Source organism: Moschus berezovskii, chromosome 3 (assembly GCF_049115385.1).
Source record: "Moschus berezovskii isolate FMDL1 chromosome 3, NW_MosBer_1.0, whole genome shotgun sequence".
Classification (NCBI taxonomy): domain Eukaryota; kingdom Metazoa; phylum Chordata; class Mammalia; order Artiodactyla; family Moschidae; genus Moschus; species Moschus berezovskii.
This window is the reverse complement of record NC_142462.1, coordinates 60,706,540-60,730,601: the sequence shown is the minus strand read 5'-3', so window position 1 is coordinate 60,730,601 and position 24,062 is coordinate 60,706,540. Positions and strand designations below refer to the sequence as shown.

The window sequence follows — 24,062 nt, the reverse complement described above, 5'->3', positions numbered from 1 at the left end:
GGGGAAAGTAGAAATAAAAGTGCAAAGGTATACTACAAAGATGACCAACAGTAGGAATGTTAATATTAGACTATATAAAATTCAAGATAAAACACTGAAGGAAAAATAATACCAGTGACCATGAATACATATGTACCTAAAAGAAAAAATCTATAGCAACATCTGTCAGAAATCTATGAAAAAAATCAATAATTATAGTTGAATACTTTAGTTCACCACTCTTCAAATCATAAACCTGAATTAAACTTTCTCTTCACCTATTCTATAGGCCATATCTGGTTCCTGTCATCCTCTATATCACACCACTTTTGAAATCTTAAATTCCATTATCTTACTCATCAAATGCAGTATTCCATTTAGTCCAATAGACTCTCTGTGACTGTTCAGCTGAAAATTTTTTATTTTATGACTCTCTATGCCTTTACCCTGTTATCTTTCTGCCCAATCATCATGAATATACCAGGGGTTCAATCTTTCCACTTCTGTTAACTCTGAATTCAAAGTAGAATGGCTCTTGCCCACCATCTTACTGAAATGTCTTTTGTTGCTATTCACTTTGACTACTTGATTAATCAGTTTGGTAGACATTTATCAGTCCTATTTTTTCACCACATTTGAGTGTGGGGGTCATTTCCTCCTTTAAATCAACTCCTTCAGTGGCACCACACTAACTATCCTTTAGTTTATCTTTACAGCCCTTTTCCTCTCACCACTCCTTAAATGTTGGTGATCCCCTCATTCCTAACCTTGATTTACTACTCTTATTGTATTCATGTTCTCCAGGAGCTTTCCTTCTCATTCAAATTTTTAAGTACTACCTACAGGCTGAAGACTTTTAAATCTCTTTCTCCCTCTAGATTATTCCTCCTCAAGGCAAACATGTTTATCTAGCTCTCACTATCATTTCTGCTTGATGGTCTCACAGATACACAGTTCTAACATGTTTTAAAATGAGGCCTCCTGAGAAATCTGTATTCAGGTCAACAAGCAACAGTTAGAACCATACTTGGAACAATAAACAGACTGGTTCCAAATTGTGAAAGGAGTACTTCAAAGCTGTATATTGTTACCCTACTTATTTAACTTGTATGCAGGGTACATCATGGGAAATGCTGGACTGGATGAAGCACAAGCTGGAATCAAGATTGCTGGGAGAAATATCAATAATCTCAGATATGGAGATATACCACACTTATGGCAGAAAGCAAAGAAGAACTAAAGAGACTCTTGACAAAAGTGAAAGAGGAGAGTGAAAAAGTTAGCTTAAAACTCCACATTCAGAAAACGAAGATCATGGCATCTGGTCCCATCACTTCATGGGAAATAGATGGAGAAACAATGGAAACAGTGGCAGACTCTACTTTGCCAGACTCCAAATTGGCAGACTCCAAAATCACGGCAGATGGTGACTGCAGCCATCAAATTAAAAGACACTTACTCCTTGGAAGAAAAGTTATTACCAACCTAGACAGCATATTAAAAAGCAGAGACATTACTTTGCCAACAAAGGTCCATCTGGTCAAAGCTACGGTTTTTTCAATAGTCATGTATGGATGTGAGAGTTGGACTATAAAGAAAGTTGAGTGCCGAAGAATTGATGCTTTTGAACTGTGTTGTTGTAGAAGACTCTTGAGAGTCCATTGGACTGTAAAGAGATCCAACCAGTCCATCCTAAAGGAAATCAGTCCTGACTATTCATTGGAAGGACTGATGCTGAAGCTGAAACTCCAATACTTTGGCCACCTGATGTGAAGAACTGACTCATTTGAAAAGACCTTGATGCTGGGAAAGATTGCAGGCAGGAGAAGGGGACAACAGAGGATGAGATAGTTGGATGGCATCACCAACTTGATGGACATGAGTTTGAGTAAACTCCCGGAATTGGTGATGAACAGGGAAGCTTGGTTTGCTGCAGTCCATGGCGTCGCAAAGAGTCAGACAAGACTGAGCAACTGAACTGAACTGAACTGAATATAAGGCCTCATTTCTCACTGTGGTGTGGAAATAACCTTCCCATTGGTCCCTCTCTCACGCCAGGCTTCTTCTCCTAACTAGCCGACAGAGTGATATTAAAGTCAAATCTGATTATGTCACCATAATCCCCACATTTGAGCCTTTCAAGTAGTTGGAATTACTTAACATGGAGTACCAGCCTTTCTGTGATTTATCTATTGCCCAGTTCTCTGGTGTCACCTTCCGTCAATTTTGCCTCTCATTTTCCCTCACTTCATGCTGTTTCTTTGCTCATGCAATCTTACTTAGATAAATTGCCCCACTAGTCATTTTCATCTAAGTCTACTTGACAGACCTCCAAATTGGAATAGTACTTCTACACTCCTACGTATACCATTGTCCTTTCTACATAATAGTATATTTGTTTCATTTTTTTCTCTTCCCTTCAACTTAGAGCTTTTAGAAAGTATAAAGGATAATAAAAACAAGACAAGGAATAACAAATGACAACCCACTCCAGTACTCTTGCCTTGAAAATTCCATGGATGGAGGAGCCTGGTAGGCTGCAGTCCATGGGGTCGCTACGAGTCAGACATGACCGAGTGAATTCACTTTCACTTTTCACTTTCACACATTGGAGAAGGAAACGGCAACCCACTCCAGTGTTCTTGCCTGGAGAATCCCAGGGACGGGGGAACCTGGTGGGCTGCCGTCTATGGGGTCACACAGAGTCGGACACGACTGAAGTGACTTAGCAGTAGAAGCATGTACTATAAAGATGCTATGATAAGAGCAATTTTTATCCATATGACGTAGCTATTGCTATGAAAACTCAGAGAATTAGGCACCTAATCCACATCGAGTATCTCCAGGGAAAGAAGAAACCTGAAATGATTTCTGAAGAGTCAGTTGGAATTATAAGTGGATACTGAATGAGTAGTTGGTAAAGAAAGGTTATAAGGAAGGAGAACCTGGCCACTGTGAAAGTCACAAGTGGACCATACAGTTGAAGAACAGAGCTCCATGCAAATGTGAAATGATAAGTTTGGGTCAGGTGGCAAGAATTAAATGTGAAAGAGTCCTGTGTACCCATGAGTTCAAATTTGAATTTTATCCTGGAAAGACCCAGGCTATAAAATGCTTATTTGACTTTATACTTGATTGTCTTACCTTTAATCACCAAGTTACTCTTAATTCCAACTCCTAAATAGTGAATCTGTGGATGCTCTCACAGATTTATTCTGTGTTAGCTTTGATTTCTGGGGTCTTATTTGAATTCAGGATGTGTTCCGTGATGTCACAGGAGGGTAAGCACAGAAGAAAGAAATACCAAAATTTGGCAGCCACCATCTCCTAAGCATTCACACTGCCCTTGTGTTAGAAACTTTTAAAATGTAAGTGGCATCACTAAGTGACATCACTAAGATGGAAACACAGATAGTTCCTGAATTCAATCCACCTTCTGAGAAGAACAGTTAATGTCTATTCAGAATCAAAACACCACTCAGAGAATCTAGAGCATGGGGGTGAGGCTGAAATACCCTTGAACCTCAGAGATCAAGGCAGGCTGCATTAGAAGCAGCTACACGTTGATCTCTTTGACCCTCCCCTAGTGACAAGGACAGAACGAAGGGACAAAATAGGTGATTAAATAGTTAATCCCACTAGGGGAATATAAGTAGAAAAAGATGGAAAACTCCTGTCAATTAAGCATTACTAGAGAAAGCAGGCTTGCTTAGCAATAAAACCTTGCAACAGAAACACGAGACATGCCCCCAAACAATAAAACAATGGTGGCATGAGACCCACATCCTTGCCAATAAGCTCAATGAGTTAATGAACCCCCCCAAACAGGCTCTGTGAACACAACAAACAATCGTTTATGGGAAGGTGACTTTTCAAAATGAAAGCCCCTCATTGTACTGAGACTTGAAAATATTTTTCCAAAGTGCTATGACAGTCCCACCCTAACCATATAGGAAGGGACAAGTAAAGTTCACTGCCCTGTGTGATGGAAGAACTAATGACGGAAACAAGATGTCTACTCAAGAAAGACAAAGAAGGTCTTCTCCCACTCCCCACTTTTCCTTTGGTTATAAAACTATAGCCCACTAAGTTCTCAGGTGCAACATTTCTCACTCACCAACTTGAAAGTCTCAAAAGCATCCTATTCTAGCAAATCTCTTCTCACCTACCACTTTGTTTTTGCTGAACTCTTTGCATTGAGACATAAAGGACTGTGGTGCCAGAACTCTTTGGAGCCCTGGAAATGACACCTATTGGTTTTACTAAAACAGTACAACGCTATGCAGAGAGGTCTCTGACCCCTGGTTGCTCCAGTGGGAAAAGAGAACCCAGCGGGGACAATCAGTCACCTTCAACATTGTGAAGTTGCTTTGTGGGAGCCCCTACTTTGATTTCTTACCAGGGGAATTGAGAAGAATCTATGGGATCCAGTCACTGAGAATCTGACTATGATAGAGAAGCAGGGAGGGCTTGTAACACCAACATGCAGATCTTGGCAGACAGTCCTTTAATGCCTGAGGAGCAACCCCAACCAGCAGCTTCACTTGTCAGCAGAACCAAATCAGGGGTACACTCTGACCAGATAATTGATTAGAGGGGATCCAGATTTGACAGATTCAGATCCTCAAAGGAGTTTTATCAATTGTAGAGCCCATTTGCCTATACCCAGGCAAGATGATGAGTCAGAGGCCCCTGTCAGCCTCATCTGACCAGAAGAGCTAGGGACAACTCCTGGAAGCTGTGTGGTACAGTGGTGCTCAAGCCAAGAGGCAGGTGGACAAGCAGAGAAGATCATCCCCAGAGCAAAGACAAACCAGTCATGGAATCTTCCCATGAAGGCACAGGCAGGAAGATTAATTCATAGCCAAGGCTGAGGGTAGCTCCTGGCCTCTCTCTAACCTGAGAACTTCTTTGAAAAATTGAAAATAGCCTGGAGGGGTCCAACCCCCTCCCTCCCAGGCATAGGGGCTGAAACATAGTCTCACCCACTGTGAATAGTGTCCTCTGACTCCAACTGATCAGAAGGGCTAGCAGAATTACCTGAAAGCTGTACAGCACAGCCACACTCAAGCTGAGCAAAAAGCAAACAGAACTGGAGAGCAAAGCCAGTGGTGCTGTTCAGCCAAGGAACTTCGATGTGGGTCAGATTGAGTTAAGTTCACAAAGAGCTTTACTGGTTTTAGAGTAGCTTCTCTTACTGTCTGGGCAGGGAATCTAATTAATAGTCTTGCTCATCATTGAATACAGCCTTCAACCTATCCTTCCAGAGAACTGAACCAGAGCACAGGGGAAGATGCATGTCCCATCCAATAGCCCCACATACAGTGGCACCTGAACAGAGAACACAACCCATGACTTACCCCTGTAGAGCAAAATCAGTGGCCTCACCCGACCAGGAATTCAGTGCATACTCAGGTCTTATTCAGGCCCCCAGACAATGAACTGCATAGGCCCAGGGCCCTGGCCTGCTTCTCTGACAGGAGAGCAAAGCTAATTCATAGCCCCATCTGCTATATCTGCTACATTCCGTCCCAACTATTTAGTTCAGTTCAGTTCAGTTCAGTCGCTCAGTGGTTTCTGACTGCAACTCCATGAACCGCAGCACGCCAGGCCTCCCTATCCATCACCAACTCCTGGAGTTCACCCAAACCCATGTCCATTGAGTCAGTGATGCCATCCAATCATGTCATCCTCTGTCATCCCCTTATCCTCCTGCCCTCAATCTTTCACAGCATCAGGGTCTTTTCAAATGAGTCAGTTCTTCACATCAGGTGGCCAAAATATTGGAGTTTCAGCTTCAACATCAGTCCTTCCAATGAACACCCAGGCCTGATCTCCTTTGGAATGGACTGGTTGGATCTCCTTGCAGTCCAAGGGACTCTCAAGAGTCTTCTCCAGCACCACAGTTCAAAAGCATCAATTCTTCGGTGCTCACTTTCTTTATAGTCCAACTCTCACATCCATACATGACCACTGGAAAAACCATAGCCTTGACTAGATGGACCTTTGTTGTAAGCCTGATCAGAGAATGCAAGCAACCATGGAGCCCATTCAACAGCCTCACTTGTGTAAGGAACAAAGCCAGCAGTCCTATCCAGCTGCTCTCAGCTGATGGCACAACCCCCAATCCATGTCCCCAGTTGCCTGGCAAAAATAGATCATAATAACAGGAATTACATGCACAAAGACTTTAGTGGCAGACTCACCCAGAAACCAAAACTGAGCAGCCTGGTGAAGAACTGTCACTGACAAAGCAAGCCTGTAAAGTCTGCAAGGGCAGCCCTATTAATCAGACGCACAGAAACCAACACAAGGAACTAAGGATCACAAAAAGTCAGGTAAATATGATACCATCCAAGGAAACCAATAAAACTCACATCAGTTCAGTTCAGTTCAGTCGCTCAGTTGTGTCCGACTCTCCGACCCCATGAATCACAGCACACCAGGCCTCCCTGTCCATCACCAACTCCCGCAGTTCACTCAGACTCATGTCCATCGAGTCGGTGATGCCATCCAGCCATCTCATTCTCTGTCGTCCCCGTCTCCTCCCACCCCCAATCCCTCCCAGCAACAGAGTCTTTTCCAGTGAGTCAACTCGACACATGAGGTGGCCAAAGTATTGGAGTTTCAGATTTAGCATCAGTCCTTCCAATGAACACCCAGGATTGATCTCCTTTAGAATGGACTGGTTGGATAGCTAACTCTAAATAAATGGAGACCTGTGAACTGTCTGATAAATCAATAAAGAATTCAGAATAATCCTTTTAAGGAAGTTTAGTAACCTACATGAAAAAAAAAAAAATGATGTCCTTTTTATTATAGAGTACTGGAATGGAAAAGTAGGAAGTCAAGATACCTGGAGTAAGAGTCAAATTTGGCCTTGGAGTACAAAACAAGCAGGTCAAAGGCTAACAGAGTTTTGACAAGAGTACACACTGGTCACAGAAAACACCCTCTTCCAACACCAGAGAAGACTCTACACATGGACATCACCAGATGGTCAATACGGAAACAAAAGTAAGAAATATAATAAATAGAATAATCTTTTATTAATAATCTGATACAAAAACATAAAAATTTTAACAGCAATAACTTAGGAGAAGTACAAAGAATATAAATTCTATTGAAGTTACTTGCTATCAATTTAAAATAAGGTATTACAAGCTGGATTTAGAAAAGGCAGAGGAACCAGAGATCAAAATGACAACATCTGTTGGATCATAGAAAAAGCAAGAGAATTGCAGAACAACATCTACTTCTGATTCACTGACTACACTAAAGCCTTTGACTGTGTGGATCAAACAAACTGGAAAATTCTTAAACAGATGGGAATACCAGACCACCTTACTTGCCTCCTGAGAAACCCGTATGCAGGTCAAGAAGCAACTGTTAAAACCAGATATGAAACAATGGACTGGTTCAAAATTGGGAAAGGAATACATCAAGGCTGTATATTATCACCCTGCTTATTTAACTTCCATGCAGAGTACATCACACATAATGTCCAGCTGGATGAAGCACAAACAGGAATCAAGACTGCAGGGAGAAATATCAATAACTTCAGATATGCAGATTGACACCAGCCTTATGGCAGAAAGTGAAGAGGAACTAAACAGCCTCTTGATGAAAGCAAAAGAGGAGAGTGGAAAAGTTGGCTTAAAACTCAACATTCAGAAAACAAAGATCATGGCATCCTGTTCCATCACTTTATGGTAAATAGATGGAGAAACAATGCAAACAGTGTCAGACTTTATTTTTTTGGGCTCCAAAATCACTGCAGATGCTGATTGCAGCCATGAAATTAAAAGACGCTTGCTCCTTGGAAGAAAAGTTATGAAAAAGCTAGACAACATATTCAGAAGCAGAGACATCACTTTGCCAACAAAGGTCCATCTAGTCAAAGCTACGGTTTTTCCAGTAGTCATGTATAGATGTGAAAGTTGGACCATAAAGAAGACTGAGAGCCAAAGAATTGATGTTTTTGAACTGTGGTGCTAGAGAAGACTCTTGAGAGTCCGTTGGACTGCAAGGAGATCAAAACAGTCAATCCTAAAGGAAATCAGTCCTGAATATTCTTTGGGAAGACTGGTGCTGAAACAAGCTCCAATACTTTGGCCACCTGATGGGAAGAGCTGACTCATTTGAAAAGACCCTTATGCTGGGAAAGATTGAAGGCAGGAGGAGAAGGGGATGACAGAGGACAAGATGGTTGGATGACTCAATGGAAATGAGTTTGACCAAATTATGGGAGATGGTAAAGGACAGGGAAGCCTGGCGTGCTGCAGTCCATGGGGTTGCAACAAGTCAGACACACCTGAGAGACTGGACAATGAACAGATTTTATGTAAGTCTCATGGAAAACACTGCAGGTGGTGCTAGAGGTAAAGAACCCATCTGCCAATGCAGAAGACATAAGAGACAGGTGTTCAATCTGTGAATTGGGAAGATCCCCTGGAGAAGGGCATGGCAACACATTCCAGCATCTTGCCTGAAGAATCCCATACCTGGTGCACTACAGTTGATTGTTGCAAGAGACTGAAGCAACTGAGCACATGGAAACACAGGGAAAATCTTATATTAATTACACAAAAGAACTTGATAAATAAGTCAAAGTATGTTGATTCCAAAAGGCAAAACAAAACAGAACAAAAAAGATAAGATACAGAGATTGTTGAAGCTACCAAACAACCAGAAAGCAACTAATAACATTTTGTTGTAGTAAGCCCTTACAGCTTCCTAGGTGGTGCAGTGGTAAAACATCTGCCTGCCAAGGCAGTAGATGCAAGAGACAGGTTAAATCCCTGGGTCAGAATGATCCCTCGGAGTAAAATATGGCAATTCACTCCAGTGTTCTTGCCTGGAAAATTCCATGGACAGAGGAACCTGGTGGGCTACAGTCCAGGAGGTTGCAAAGAGTCAGACATGACTGAGCACAAGCACACACAAGCCCTTACCTATCAGTAACTGTTTTAAATATAAACAGATTAAATTATCCAATTCAAAGACATAGTGTGAATGAGTGGATTAAAAAAAAAATTCAACAACCACTGTCTCTAGGAGACTCACTTTCACTGTAAAGACAAACAGATTGAGAGTGAAGGGATGGAAAAAGACATTTCAAACAATGGAAACTAAAAGAAAGCAGGAATGATTTACATTGATTACATCAGATAGAACAGACAAAACTAAAAATGTCCAAAAAAAAAAAGAGAGACAAGGAAAGTCATTATATAAAGGTAAAGGGGTCAATACATCAAACTGATATAACAATTTATGAGTCCAACATCAGAGCATATAAATATACAAAGCAACAACTAACAGAACTAATGAGAAAAATAAACAGTATAGTAATTATAAGCAATAATATTTGAAGACTTTTTACCACTCTCAACAATGGATAGATAATCCACACAGAGAATCAATAAGGAAATGGTAGATTTGAACAAATTCAAAGGATTATAAAGGGCAACAAGAACAACTATATTTTTCAAAAAACTGTGAAACCTAGAAGAAATGGAAAAATTCTTAGAAGCATAAAACTTATTAAGACCAAATCAGGAAGAAGTAGAAAATCTGAATATACCAATTACTAGTGGAGATTGAATTAAATTAGTAATAAAAAATCCCCCAATGAGAAAAACCCAGGACCAGATGGCTTCACTGGTGAATTTTACCTAACATTTCAAGAATTAACACCAATCCTTCTCAAAGTCTTCCCAAAAAATCAAAGAGGAGGGAACACTCTCAAACTGATTTTATGAGGCCAGCATTATCCTGATGCTAAAATTAGAAAATGAGATTACTAAAAATGAAAGCTACAGGCCAATATCCCTGATGAATATAGATGCAAAAGTTCTCAGTAAGATACTAGCAAACTAAACTCAGCACATATTAAAAGCATAATTCACCAGTGATCAATCTATGGAAAGGGAAAAAAAATGTTTGAAAACCATACATCTGATAAGGAGTTAATAACCAAGACCTATAGAAAAGCTCCTACAACAACAATAAAAATGCAATTTAAAAAATGAGAGAAGAACCTGAATACATATTTCTCCAAAGAAAATAAACAAAAGGCCAACAGATACATGAAAAGATGCTTAATGTCATTAGTTATTCAGTTCAGTTCAGTCGCTCAGTCGTGTCCGACTCTGCGACCCCATGAATCACAGCACGCCAGGCTTCCCCGTCCATCACCAACTCCCAGAGTTCCCTCAAACTCATGTCCATCGAGTTGGTGATGCCATCCAGCCATCTCATTCTCTGTCGTCCCCTTCTCCTCCCGCCCTCAATCCCTCCCAGCATCAGAGTCTTTTCCAGTGAGTCAACTCATCACATGAGGTAGCCAAAGTATTTCAAACCACAATGAGATATCACCTTATACCTGTGAGAATAGCAATCACAAAAAGATAAGATAATAATGCTGGCAAGGATGTGGAAAAAAGGTTACCCTTTTATGATACTGGTGAGATTGTAAATTGATACAGCTACTATAGAAAACAGTATTTAGGATCCTCAAAAAAAGTAAAAATAGAACTACCATATGATACCGAAATTCCACTCCTCGGAATATACCCAAAGCTAATAAAAACAATACCTTGAAAAGATATCTGCGGCCCCATGTTCATAGTATTTAAAAAACCACGATATGAAAGCAACCTGTGTCCATCCATCAGTGAATGGCTAAAGAAACTGTGAAATATATAAATAAGAATGCTATTTAGTCATGAACAAACAAGGAAATCCTATCATTGGCAACAACATGAACAAGCCTTGAGGGCATTATGCCAAGTGAAATAAGTCAGACAGAGAAAGACAAATAGTGTGTGATCTCACTTACATATGGATTATAAAACAAAAATAAAAAAACCTCATAGAAAAGATATCAGACTTGCAGCTACCAGAAGTGTTGTGGGGGAACGTGGTATGTAATTGGAGGAAGGTGGTCACAAGATACAAACTAAAATTATAGGATAAATAGCTACTAGGGATATAATGTACTACAATGTGACAATTATATTTAGCAATGTTATATGATATACAGGAAAATTTTCAAGAGGAAATTTTTTTTCTTCTTTTCTCTTTTTCTTTTATTGTGTCTACATGACAAGATGGATGTTAACTGAGTCTATTGTGGTAATCATTTCACAATATATGCAAATTAAATCATCATGCTATATGCCTCAAATGTATACAGTTATTATGTCAATTATTCCTCAGTAAAAAATAATTTAAAGTAATCATAAAAATAAAAGATCGCAGAAGTTCCCTGCAACCCACCCAGAAAATGTAAGTATCAAAAGAACTCTTCAAACTATAGAAATGTTAGTAAGAGAGGTTAAGGATTGAGACCCCACAACTAGTAAGTGGTGGTTTTAACCTCATGCTGATGACTCTAAAGACTGCACACTTTCTGCTTTGTGACAAGGACTTCTAGAATTAATCAAAGAATATCAGGAAATGGCAAAAAGTGGGATGTATCTTAGCTACTAAAGATAGCAAAACTGGAATTGATGGCAGTATGTGAACACGTGTCCATGATAAATTAAATTCAAAAACACATACATTAAAACTATAGCAGATGAAATAAAACTATGATTAACTGGACATTAATGACAGAAGAGCCTTTTAATACACAGTTTATAGAAAAATAGTTTAAAAATGAGAAAATGTTTATCTGCAGCCAGCGTGCACGTTGTCCCTAGACCACTGCACATATTGAAGCTTTCAACCCTTCCCAGCCATGCAACTCCTTTTGACTGACCACCCAAAGGACCTCTAAGATCAGGGAAATTTTTCTTATAATGTACAACCTTATTATAAAATAGAAGGAAAGCTGTGTTCCTAAGAAATAAAACTGCTTACTAAGAAAATTAACATATGTTACTCATCCTTTCTCATTTTTTAGAAAACATATTTCACAACACAGAGTGCTAATCTCTACACGATCACAGCATCATATTTCTTAAGGTACATAATCTGATCATTTTCTGGGTTTTGCCTAGAATCAACAGGCACATGCATATCTTTTGGAATTTGTTTTTTCCTTTGTAAATCAACCTTCCACACAAGGGCAAACTTTGAAAGGAGGTGGTTATAAGACAAATTGTATTGGGTGAGTTCTAATATTTACTGTACAGAAGAACAGATGATTCTCATCTTACATATATTTTTATGATCTTCATAGAGTGAACAGAGAATCTAGTTCTACATTTTTTTTTAAATCTTTATATATTTGTTACTGAAAAGTTTAAGTAAATATACATGTAGAGATTTATATTGTTTTGAATTTTAACTAGTCCTGTTTTGTGATGGCTTTATATTTTCTTAAACAATATACTAGATCCTTCCTCTTTTCTCTTTTCTAGATTAACATAAAATTTGCAAAAGAAAAATTTCCTCTATCATTTGGAATTTAAATACTGAGATATTGAGTATTATTCTTTTGCACCTGGAGACTATGCTGCTGCTGCTGCTGAGTCACTTCAGTCGTGTCCGACTCTGTGCGACCCCATAGACGGAAGCCCACCAGGCTCCCCCGTCCCTGGGATTCTCCAGGCAAGAACACTGGAGTGGGTTGCCATTTCCTTCTCCAATGTGTGAAAGTGAAGTCGCTCAGTCATGTCTGACCCTTAGCGACCCCATGGACTGCAGCCTACCAGGCTCCTCCATCCATGGGATTTTCCAGGCAAGAGTACTGGAGTGGCTTGCCATTGCCTTCTCTGCCTGGAGACTATAGACTTCCCTTAAAGCAGAGACCTAAATTCAGTAAAAATCACCAGGAATGTAGATTGGGAAATTAAATCTAGGAGCAAATAGGACCACAACTTCATCTAACTAATCAAATGGAAAAAAAAGAAAAGAATAGAAAACTCAGTTATTGATGTAGGTTTTCTACATTGAAATATTAAAGGAAGTCTTTTCCCCAGTTCTAGTTCTTTCCCACTTCTACTGATTTTTCAGGATTTTTTTAAGGTCCATTAACAAGCAAGTCACAATAATTATGAACTCCACAAAGCTAGATACTCATTCATTTTATATCTTCAGCACCTCAAATTTTCTCTTACTTAGTAAATGGAAAGCAAGTATTTGTTGAAAATAGAAAGGAGTGAATTATCAGTAATTAAAAACTCAGATTCAATGCTACAAAAAATTAAGTGGAAAAAGACTATTAGTCTCATTCTGATAAACATTTGTAGAGTAAATTTTTACTATTATTTAAATTCCACTTGTTTCATCTTAATGGGTACTTCAGAAAATGTTGATAAATGTTTTAACTAAAGCTATCAGAAAACCAGGCTTCCCTGGTGGCTCAGAGGTTAAAACGTCTGCCTCCAATGTGGGAGACCTGGGTTCGATCCCTGGGTCGGGAAGATCCCCTGGAGAAGGAAATGGTAACCCACTCCAGTATTCTTGCCTGGAGAATCCCATGGACGGAGAAGCCTGGTAGGCTACAGTCCACGGGGTCACAAAGAATCGGATAAGACTGAGTGACTTCACTAATCAGAAAACCAGTACAATTCAAGCTAAATTTTCTTAACATAAATTACTGATAGAACCTATTTGACTCACATTGATTCAAAACTGAAATGAAAATTTAAAAACAAATTGTTATATTTTATGCAGAATAATTCTTATGGAAATAACTAATTATTAAAAATTAATAAATTAAGACACACTTTTTGTTAAATAAGTTTGCATATAGAATGTTTACTATAAAAATGTTGACTTCAATTTCTTGAAGTGTTTTTTTTTTTAAAAAAAACTATATATTTTCATGTCAGTCATTAGACATACATGCCATTCCGTATTGTCATCTTCTTTGCCAAGAGTTAGCAACTTGGTGAAAGGATTCCCAGGGAGACCAGTGTCACTCTCGGGAGATGGGCGTCCATGCTGCACCAGAAGTTCACTGCTTGGTGTTGGAGGATGTGACCATTTAAAACTCTGGTTGAGAATCTGGTGGTCAAGGGTCATGAAGGGTTTTACTTGCTGTCGCTGAACCTTTTGTAGCTGAGTCCTTGCAGGACTTTCCAAGTGTGCTGGGACCTACCAAATAGAAACCAAACAAATGCAATGTGTAGCATCATCTGGTAAAGGAGCTCCATTTTTGACAACTGAATTATGATAGTAAACACTATAATCTCCAGTTTCTTTCTTAATTATGATCTATACATCTGTCATAATTTACATAAAATATTAATGGATTATAGTTTTAAGGAATAATTTAAACTTTACTAAAATATTTTAGTAAATATTCAAGGGATTAGATCTGATAGACAGGGATCAGATTCAAGGGATTAGATCTGATCGACAGAGTGCCTGATGAACTATGGATGGAGGTTCATGACACTGTACAGGAGGCAGGGATCAAGACCATCCCCAAGGAAAAGAAATGCAAAAAGGCAAAATGGTTGTCTGAGGAGGCCTTACATATAGCTGTGAAGTGAAGAGAAGTGAAAAGATAGAAGAGAAGAGAAAGAAGAGAAGTGAAATGCAAAGGAGAAAAGGAAAGATATGCTCATTTGAATGCAGAGTTCCAAAGAATAGCAAGGAGAGATAAGAAAGACTTTCTCAGCAATCAATGCAAAGAAATACAGGAAAACAATAAAATGGAAAAGTCTAAAGATCTCTTCAAGAAAATTAGAGCTACCAAGGGAATATTTCATGCAAAGATGGACTCAATAAAGGACAGAAATGGTATGGACCTAACAGAAACAGAAGATATTAAGAAGAGGTGGCAAAAGTACACAGAACTATACAAAAAAGATCTTCATGACCCAGATAATCATGATAGTGTGATCAGACATCCTGGAATGCAAAGTTAAGTGGGCCTTAGGAAGCATCACTACAAACAAAGCTAGTGGAGGTGACGGAATTCCAGTTGAGTTATTTCAAATCCTAAAAGATGATGCTGTGAAAGTGCTGCACTCAATATGCCAGCAAATCTGGAAAGCTCAGCAGTGGCCACAGGACTGGAAAAGGTCAGTTTTCATTCCAATCCCAAAGAAACACAATGCCAAGGACTGTTCAAACTACCGCACAGTTGCACTCATCTCACACGCTAGCAAAGTCACGCTCAAAATTCTCCAAGCCACGCTTCAGCAGTACATGAACCGTGAACTTCCAGATGTTCAAGCTGGATTTAGAAAAGGCAGAGGAACCAGAGATCAAATTGCCAACATCTGTTGGATCATCGAAAAAGTGAGAGAGTTCCAGAAAAACATCTACTTCTGCTTCATTGACTATGCAAAATTCTTTGACTGTGTGGATCACCACAAAATGTGGAGAATTCTTCAAATGATGGGAATCCCAGACCACCTTACCTGCCTCCTAAGAAATCAGGATGCAGGTCAAGAAGCAACAATTAGAACTGGACATGGAACAACAGACTGGTTTCAAATTGGGAAAGGAGTATGTCAAGGCTACATATTGTCACCCTGCTTATTTAATTTATATTCCGAGTGCATCATGAGAAATGCTGGACTGTATGAAACACAAGCTGGAATTGAGATTACCAGGAGAAATATCAATAACCTCAGATATGCAGATGACACCACCCTTATGGCAGAAAGCGAAGAACAACTAAAGAGCCTCTTGATGAAAGTGAAAGAGAAGAGTGAAAATGTTGGCTTAAAACTCAACAATCAGAAAACTAAGAACATGGCTTCTGGTCCCATCACTTCATGGCAAATAGATGGGGAAACTGGAAACAGTGAGAGACTTTATTTTGGGGGGCTCCAAAATCACTGCAGATGGTGACTGCAGCCATGAATTTCAAAGACACTTGCTCTTTGGAAGGAAAACTGTGAGCAACCTAGAGAGCATATTAAAAAGCAGAGACATTACTTTGCCAACAAAGGTCTGTCTAGTCAAGGCTATGGTTTTTCCAGTGGTCATGTATGGATGTGAGAGTTGGACTGTGAAGAAAGCTGATCGTTGAAGAATTGATGCTTTTGAACTGTGGTGTTGGAGAAGACTCTTGAGAGTCCCTTGGACTGCAAGGAGATCCAACCAGTCCATTCTAAAGGAGATCAGTCCTGACTATCATTGGAAGGACTGATACTGAAGCTGAAACTCCAATATTTTGGCCACCTGATGCGAAGAACTGACTCATTGGGAAAGACCCTGATGCTGGGAAAGATTGAAGGCGGGAGAAGGGGACAACAGAGGATGAGATCGTTGGATGGCATCACAACTTGATAGACATGAGTTTGAGTAAACTCTGGGAGTTGATGGACAGGGAGGCCTGGAAAGCTGCAGTTCATGGGGTCACAAAGAGTCAGACACGACTGAGCGACTGAGCTGAACTGAAAATATTTTAAATGTTAACCAACTGTTAAAGAACAGCCATTAAAATAACATGCGACTGGTACCAAACCTGTTATAAATATATCGGCAGCAAAACTTTTTGAGGTTCTGAACAGAATGACTAAAATAATAAAAGGAATATACAGCTAATTCACTATTATTAGGGATTTTTATATAATATATATCTCCTAGATTCCTTTGTATTACATACAAATATTACATTGAATATAATTATAATTATCTTTAATTAAAAATTTAAAAAATTATCCATGAAGGAACAGAGACTAGAAATAAATATACTAAATATTTTCTGATACTTTATGGGTGATGAAAACCTAGGTGATTTTTTTCAATTTTCTATATTTCAAGGTTTCGATACTGAGTTCATTTTCAGCTTTAAAAAATCTTAATTTTAAACCCTTCTGTATTCCCACTTTATAATAACAATACTTTATTAAAGTCATTATGAACTGACAGAAACAAAAGTATTCAGAGAAAAATCTAACTAGTGTCATGTGCCAACTAAGCAACTATCCAGTATTTTGAAATTCCTCTTTTAAAACATAGACTTAAAATTCTGGGCATCTTCAGTCTAATTATCATAGTTAATGATATACCATGATTTGTATAAGGACAACTTTAAGTATTTTAAGCTTTCCCTTTAAAAGCCTCTGAAAATAGGATTGCCCACCAGTCCCCGTTATATTTACTATGCTGCAATATGGCTTCTAATACATTTTCCTCAAGTGGCCTATATATAACCCTATTTAATATTTCCCTCATGTTAAACAATAGTAAAGATCGCTGTACAGTGCTTGTTTTTCCTTTTATTTCAGTTACACAATCTACTCCATTAATCCCTTAACATGCATTAGCTCAGATAAATAGCCTTTACAAAGGATTTTGCATTTAAATTAGCTGGTTTGGGTTACAATATTGTAGTAGTTACTTCAGTTTAATTCTGTTATGCTGACATTTTTAGCATTATTTTAATTGTACTACCATAAAATAATTTTTCAGTCATATAAAAAAGATTAAGATTGGTAATAAAGATTACACATATTACTAATTATATTGCTATGAGCTTTAAGTTGTAAAATAACATTTCATTAAAATGCCAGTGGTAATTTTTTAGGGGAGCTATTTAGATTATTCTACAGTTTTAAATTAATCCTTCTTAATCCACATTCATCTACAAAACATACATTATAAATAGCATTTTCAGATTCACAAGTCTGATTGATTTTCACACAATATAAATGAATGCACAAGAACACTATATTTTTATAAGAAAAGTATGTTGAATCAGAATATACAACTGTCATTAACTAATTTATTTTTCACTATTCATTCATTGATGCTAAAAGCATCATTAGAGTACTTATTGCATTTTGTGTTACATCAAGAGTCCATGGGAAGTCATAGTTGTGACCCCAGGGCTCTAGAAATTTACAATATACTTGGGCAATATTAATATAAACTACAGCAAAAATGACAATAATGATAAATATAGAAATATGCAACAAGTATCAAGCACTCTGCTAAGCATTTTATACATATTATTTCATTTACTTCTTGTTACAATCTTAGGAGATAGATATCAATAACTACATTACACCATATAACTGAAGACAATAGAACTTAGGTTAAGTGAGGCTGTCATCATTCCACTAGCAGGGAAGCAGTGGGAATACAGGGCCTGGCTTCCCACTACAGGATATAGGTTCCTGATTGAAATTACTGGAACACAAAGCAAAAAGCTCAGTAATGTATTGTTGTTGTTGTTGTTTACTTGCTAAGTCTGACTCTTTTGTGACCCCATGGACTGTAGCCTTCCAGGTTCCTCTGTCCATGAGATTTCCCAGGCAAAAATACTGAAGTAGGTTACCATTTCCTTCTCCAGGGGATCCAGGTCCACGGTTGAACCCACATCTCCCACTTGGCAGGTGGATTCTTTACCACTGAGCCACCTGGGAGGTAAACCATAATCAGAGTTTCAAAGTGTTCACCTATAAGGCCAGAGCAGTCACAAATTGTGAATTGGTTCTTTAGATTATCAAAGAGATTAAGACCACCCAGATTTAAGGAAGTTTTGCTATTAAAAATAATAAGTAAAATACATCTCTTGAACTCTAAATTACTCTAATAATAATAATTATTATTATTATTTTCATAATCTCTGAATTACGTCTAAACATTATCTCTCTGGAATGCTGTTACTGCAAACTGAAAATAATGATCAGCTTAAGTTCAAGACTTTGTCTATGTGCAGAAATCGTTTTATTTCATTTAAAAGGATTTATTTACTTTTATTCTCCCTATCTTCCAAAACATTGTAAATAACTATGGCTGTAAATGTGGTGTGGAGTAGGGAAAGGCAACCCACTCCAGTTTTCTTGTCTGGAAAATTCTATGGCCAGAGGAGCCTGGTGGGCTACAGTCCATGGGGGTCACAGAGTTGGACATGACTGAGCAAATGAGCACACACACATGTAAATGTGCTGAAAGGTATTTACACCATTAGATGTAGGCTGAAGATTAATATTGCAACTGAGTACCAAATTTACCCATGAGCATCCTGACAACAAAGGAAAAGGGAAAATTATTAAAACATATTAGGTGGAACCTTCTGAAATCACAGACACTTGACCATTTTGATCTATGAAATGTCTGTTCCATATTGTTGTTGAGCCACTCAGTTGTTTCCCACTCTGCAATCCCATGGACTGCAGAGGCTTCCCTGTCCTTCACCATCTCCCAGAACTTGACCAAACTTCTTGTCCATTGAGTCGGTGATACCATCCAACCATCTTGTCTTCTGTCATCCCCGTCTCCTCCTGCTTTCAATCTTTCAGGCATCAGGGCCTTTTCCAATGAGTCAGTTCTTCACCTCAGGTGGCCAAAGTACTGGAGCTTCAGTTTTAGCACTAGTCCCTGCAATGATATTCAGGATTGATTTCCTTTAGGATTAACTGGTTTGATCTCCTTTCAGTCCAAGGGACTCTCAAGAGTCTTCTCCAGCACCACAATTCAAAAGCATCAATTTCCCAACACTCAGCCTTTTTTATTGTCCAGCTCTCACACCCATACATGACTACTGGAAAAACCATAGCTTTGACTACACACACTTTTGTAGGCAAAGTAATGTTTCTGCTTTTTAATATGTTGTCTAGCTTTGTCATAGCTTTTCTTCCAAGGAGTAACCATCTTTTAATTTCATGGCTGCAGTCACTACCTGCAGTGATTTTGGAGCCCAAGAAAATAAATTCTGTCACTGTTTCCATTGTTTCCCCATCTATTCGCCATGAAGTAATGGGACCAGATGCCATGATCTTCATTTTCTGAACGTTGAGTTTTAAGCTAACTTTTTCACTCTCCTCATTTACTTTCATCAAGAGGCTCCTTAGTTCCTCTTACTTTCTGCCATAAGGGTGATGTAATCTGCATATCTGAGGTTATTGATATTTCTCCCATCAGTCTTGATTCCAGCTTGTGCTTCATCCAGCTGGGCATTTCACATGATGTAATCTTCATATAAGTTAAATAAGCAGGGTGACAACATACAGCCTTGACATACTCCTTTCCCAATTTTGAACCAGTCCATTGTTCCATGTCTGGTTCTAACTGTGGCTTCTTGACCTGCATACGGGTTTCTCAGGACGCAGGTAAGGTGATCTGGTATTCCTATCTCCTTAAGAATTTTCCATGGCTATAATTCAGCCTAATGTATATTTCTTAAAAGTAATTAAATCATGCCAGCTCTGAGGGAAGACATATATTTTTCAGAAAAATATCCAAGAATTTATAAGCTAGATTTTTTTCATAGAAGACATAAATGATAAAATTCTAGTAGCACATTTGTAATATGTGCAGTGAAATTCTTTACATGCTCAGATTTAAATATATACATATGTATATGTACATATATATATTTATTTATTATCTTAAACTGAGTCATCCAGGAACAACCTGAAATTTGACTATGGGAGGTTTATTGGGGGCTGCTCTCAAAACCAGTTAGACAGTAGAATGAGGGAAGCAGGATCAGATGGAAGAAAGTGTAATTCAGTCATGAAGGGGATAATGTTGGCCAAGCACCATAACACCCACCACATTTATTCTTGATCAAAAGCCCAAAGCATAATATGAATCAGCTCAAGTGAAAACCCAAACATAAAACTTTATACTGATCTGACTTGACCCTTAGATACCAGAGACCACGCTTAGAGCAGGTGGAACAATGTTTTGCAAACCAATTTATACAGCAGACTAACAATTTATAAGCACACTAACCTAGAGGATCAGCTGGTTAGATCATAAACCCAATATCAGTTATCTCAAGGTAGGCTTTTGATAGAAATTATGTTTTTTTTCAGAAGTTCCATTATTTGGAGTTACAAAAATGAAACAGCTTAAAACATCCAATTATTTTTTTTTAATGTGTTTCAAATGTAGCTAAGCTCTCATAATCTAATAGAGAGATGTGGATCTTTTTAAAAACTAGAAATGCATGTGTTGATATGCTATAAAAATGCTTACATTCATTAATAAGATAACCGAGGGAATGTACTTAATGGGTCAATTGAAGAATTTTTTTTTAATTAGAAATACACAAATCCCTGCAAGTACAAGAGGCTAAAGAAGTTGGTCAAGAAGAGAAAAAAAAAGCATTATTCTGGTTGTAGAAAATATAATCACTGGAGAATCACAAATGCAAAATGTATGTGTTTATGTTTTTTTTAATTTATATTCCTATTTTTAGACTAGAATAGATGCAAGAAAATTCTGATTATTGACAGAATGATGGAAATCCATGAGCAAGCAGGCCAATACTACAGACAAAAAATCAGATATTCTCTGACACAACAGAAGATGATTAAGAATATCTGATACCTGAGGTTTTTTTTAAATTCCAGAGTTTAGATCAGTCTTGGATCGTTTCACCTGCATAAATCAGTAAATATTAAGTTAGAAACTAAAACTAACAAAGTGTTATGTGGTCCCATTTGTGTTTGTATTTAAACTCTCCTGGTAGGTAGTAGCTGTGGAGCTGCAATACTTTGGCCACCTCACGCGACGAATTGACTCACTGGAAAAGACTCTGATGCTGGGAAAGGTTGGGGGCGGGAGGAGAAGGGGACGACAGAGAATGAGATGGCTGGATGGCATCACCGACTCTGTGGACATGAGTTTGAGTGAACTCCGGGAGTTGGTGATGGACAGGGAGGCCTGGCGTGCTGTGATTCATGGGGTCGCGGAGAGTCGGACACGACTGAGTGACTGAACTGAATTGAACTGAACTGAATACAGGCCAGGCAAGCAGTTCTGGGTAGAAGGGCTATGTTCCCATGAGGAGGCATTCTTATTCTCAGATACTGGTTTTCAAATTATGCTCTTAAATACATGATTTATCCCAATTTACATTTTATTGTTCCACATAGCCTTTTGACTTAGTCCTCAGATGAATTTCAGATCCTACCTAGTGGATAGCACCAGGAAGGGTATTTTGTGGGAGGAAATTTTAGAAACAATTGGGTGGGTGGTTGTACAAAAAAACACAAACTGTGAAGGACTTCACCAACCCTGTGATTCTCTGTCTATGATATTGTCTACTTTTATCATATATTCTTAAGTATTGGTACAAATCATATAAAAGCTTTTAAACATAATTCATATTTACACAACAATATAGCCTCTTTAAAAAGTTATCTTTTTACAGAGAAATCATAAGATAATTATAAAAGCCATCAGCTAATTCTTTCAACATTCACTCAGCAAACATTTAATGAGAGTATGCTCTTTGTTAAAGCCAGTCCCAAGGGAAAATCATTCCTTTCCAGAAAGCAGGTCTGTGACCCATGTGTCACCATCCACCTGGAGACCACTTATCTTAACTGAGGGCACAGAACCTGGGAGGAGATGAAACACCTTCTGAGTACTGGCCTTTTGAAATTCAAAACTAAAAAGTGGTGGCAAACATCACACAAGCAATTGTCTCAATAACAAGGCATTTTATCATCATTAATTTGACTCGCCAAAAAAAAATAAACACCAATCAGGCAAGACTATCTGCAAAAACAGAAACAGAAACATACTCAGCAAGACATATATTTATTTTATACATATTTACTATTTTGTCATAGTAAATAAAAACACATGTACTACCACCACACACACACACATGCATGTATATATATACACACATAAAAAAGCAAGACAGACCATCTCATTCACTACAACATGACAGTACTTATTTAATTTTGCTAATTTTGTACTAAGGTTGAATTTAATAAATGAAGTAAAAGCTTGGATTTCATGAGTAATAGGTAACTATTAATTATGTTCCCAGTAGCAGAAGTATATAAGAAGAAATCTATTTTGGGGAGCTTATGAATCTACTACCTCCTAGATACCTACTCATAAAAGCCACATGACATTTGTTAATATTCTCTAGCAAAGATTAATAACTCATTTCTTCAAATCTTACTTTCTTCACAGCAGTCTTTTGATATGATATGCCCATAAATCTCATCTTGACTAAACCTAAAATTATACAGTCGAGCTTGTCTGATTGAGATATAACTACTGAACAAAGTAGGCCGGGTTCATCAAAAGTTTTACTTAGATTCCTGAATAGCTGTCAGCATATTTCAGCTGAACATTATATAATCCAAAGCTATTTAATGGATAATAATATAAAATGTGATTGTAACATATTCCTTCACTCCCAATCATTTGAATTTGGATAATTCCAATGGTGTGTCTTTAGAAGAGGCCCACACTTAAGAGACTTTAAAAAAGCATGAATATTATTAAGCAGAGTTTTCCTAATTCAATGATATTCTAGCAGCAAAAATGCTTGCACTCCACAAGCCCTCATATTTTTACTGTAAAGTGTTAGTTTCCCTAACAACTCCATCTAGCTCCGTCTATACTTTCATTGATTTACTTTATGCTAGCATCTCAGAAAAATTACATTTTGTATCCCAGCTGGCACTAGTGGTAAAGAATCCTCCTGCCAACGCAAGAGACATACAGGTTCGATCCTTGAGTACAAAAGATCCCCTGCAGGAGGGAATGGCAACCCACTTCAGTATTCTTGCCTGGAGAATACAAATGGACAGAGAAACCTGGCAAGCTAAGTCTATAGGGTTGCAATGAGTTGGAGATAACTGAAGTGACTTAGCAGGCACACATGCATACATCTTTAAAAGAATTAGAACAAATGCCAGAAATGGCTGTGGTTTATTTGTTTTTTTAAGAATATGTGTATTTAGAAATTGAGAGCAATAAGTATCAACTAAGAATCACATCAGACGCTGACCACTTCCCACTAACTTCAAAATGACACAACAGCCACACACACATATTAAAGTCACCTTTCAATATCACCACTGAAACAATATGAAAAATGCAGATAACTTAAGTCATAATGCTTTAAAATACATACGACATTGCATTTACAGGCTTAGCATTCATTAATTCTACAGATATCTGAGTGCCTACTACACATCAGATTTTACACTACTGTGGTAAGCTCTGGGGATGTAATTATGAACAAAATAGATACAACCCAGTATTCAGAGTTCACAGTCTACTAGAAGAGATAGATAATTAAAATATAACACAATGTGATAAACCCTATCAAAGTAAAAGGTGTCACAAAATCAAGCAGAAAGGCCTCAATAAAAATAAATTTATTTTTATTTTATTTATGAGGGAATAAATCATTCAAATGATAGTTTCTGCTATGAATTTCACTAATCAATCAC

At 38.0% G+C, this 24,062-nt stretch overlaps 1 protein-coding gene across 4 annotated transcripts in view; it reads right to left on the bottom strand.

The window, feature by feature from the left end:
* The window catches only part of TFEC (transcription factor EC), a 114,093-nt gene that overhangs the window by 67,585 nt on the left and 22,446 nt on the right, over positions 1-24,062 (bottom strand). For 2 of the 4 annotated variants that reach the window (XM_088834500.1, XM_088834504.1), the window contains exons 1-2: positions 18,179-18,241; positions 13,777-14,028 (exon numbers count right to left, since the gene is read on the bottom strand). In XM_088834500.1, coding sequence (XP_088690626.1) covers positions 13,777-14,028; positions 18,179-18,181 — 255 coding nt within the window. In that variant the 5' untranslated portion in view covers positions 18,182-18,241. Of the gene's footprint in view, positions 1-13,776; positions 14,029-18,178; positions 18,242-24,062 lie in introns of those variants that run through there. The other 2 variants (XM_055420828.2, XM_055420827.2) reach the window with 1 other exon arrangement.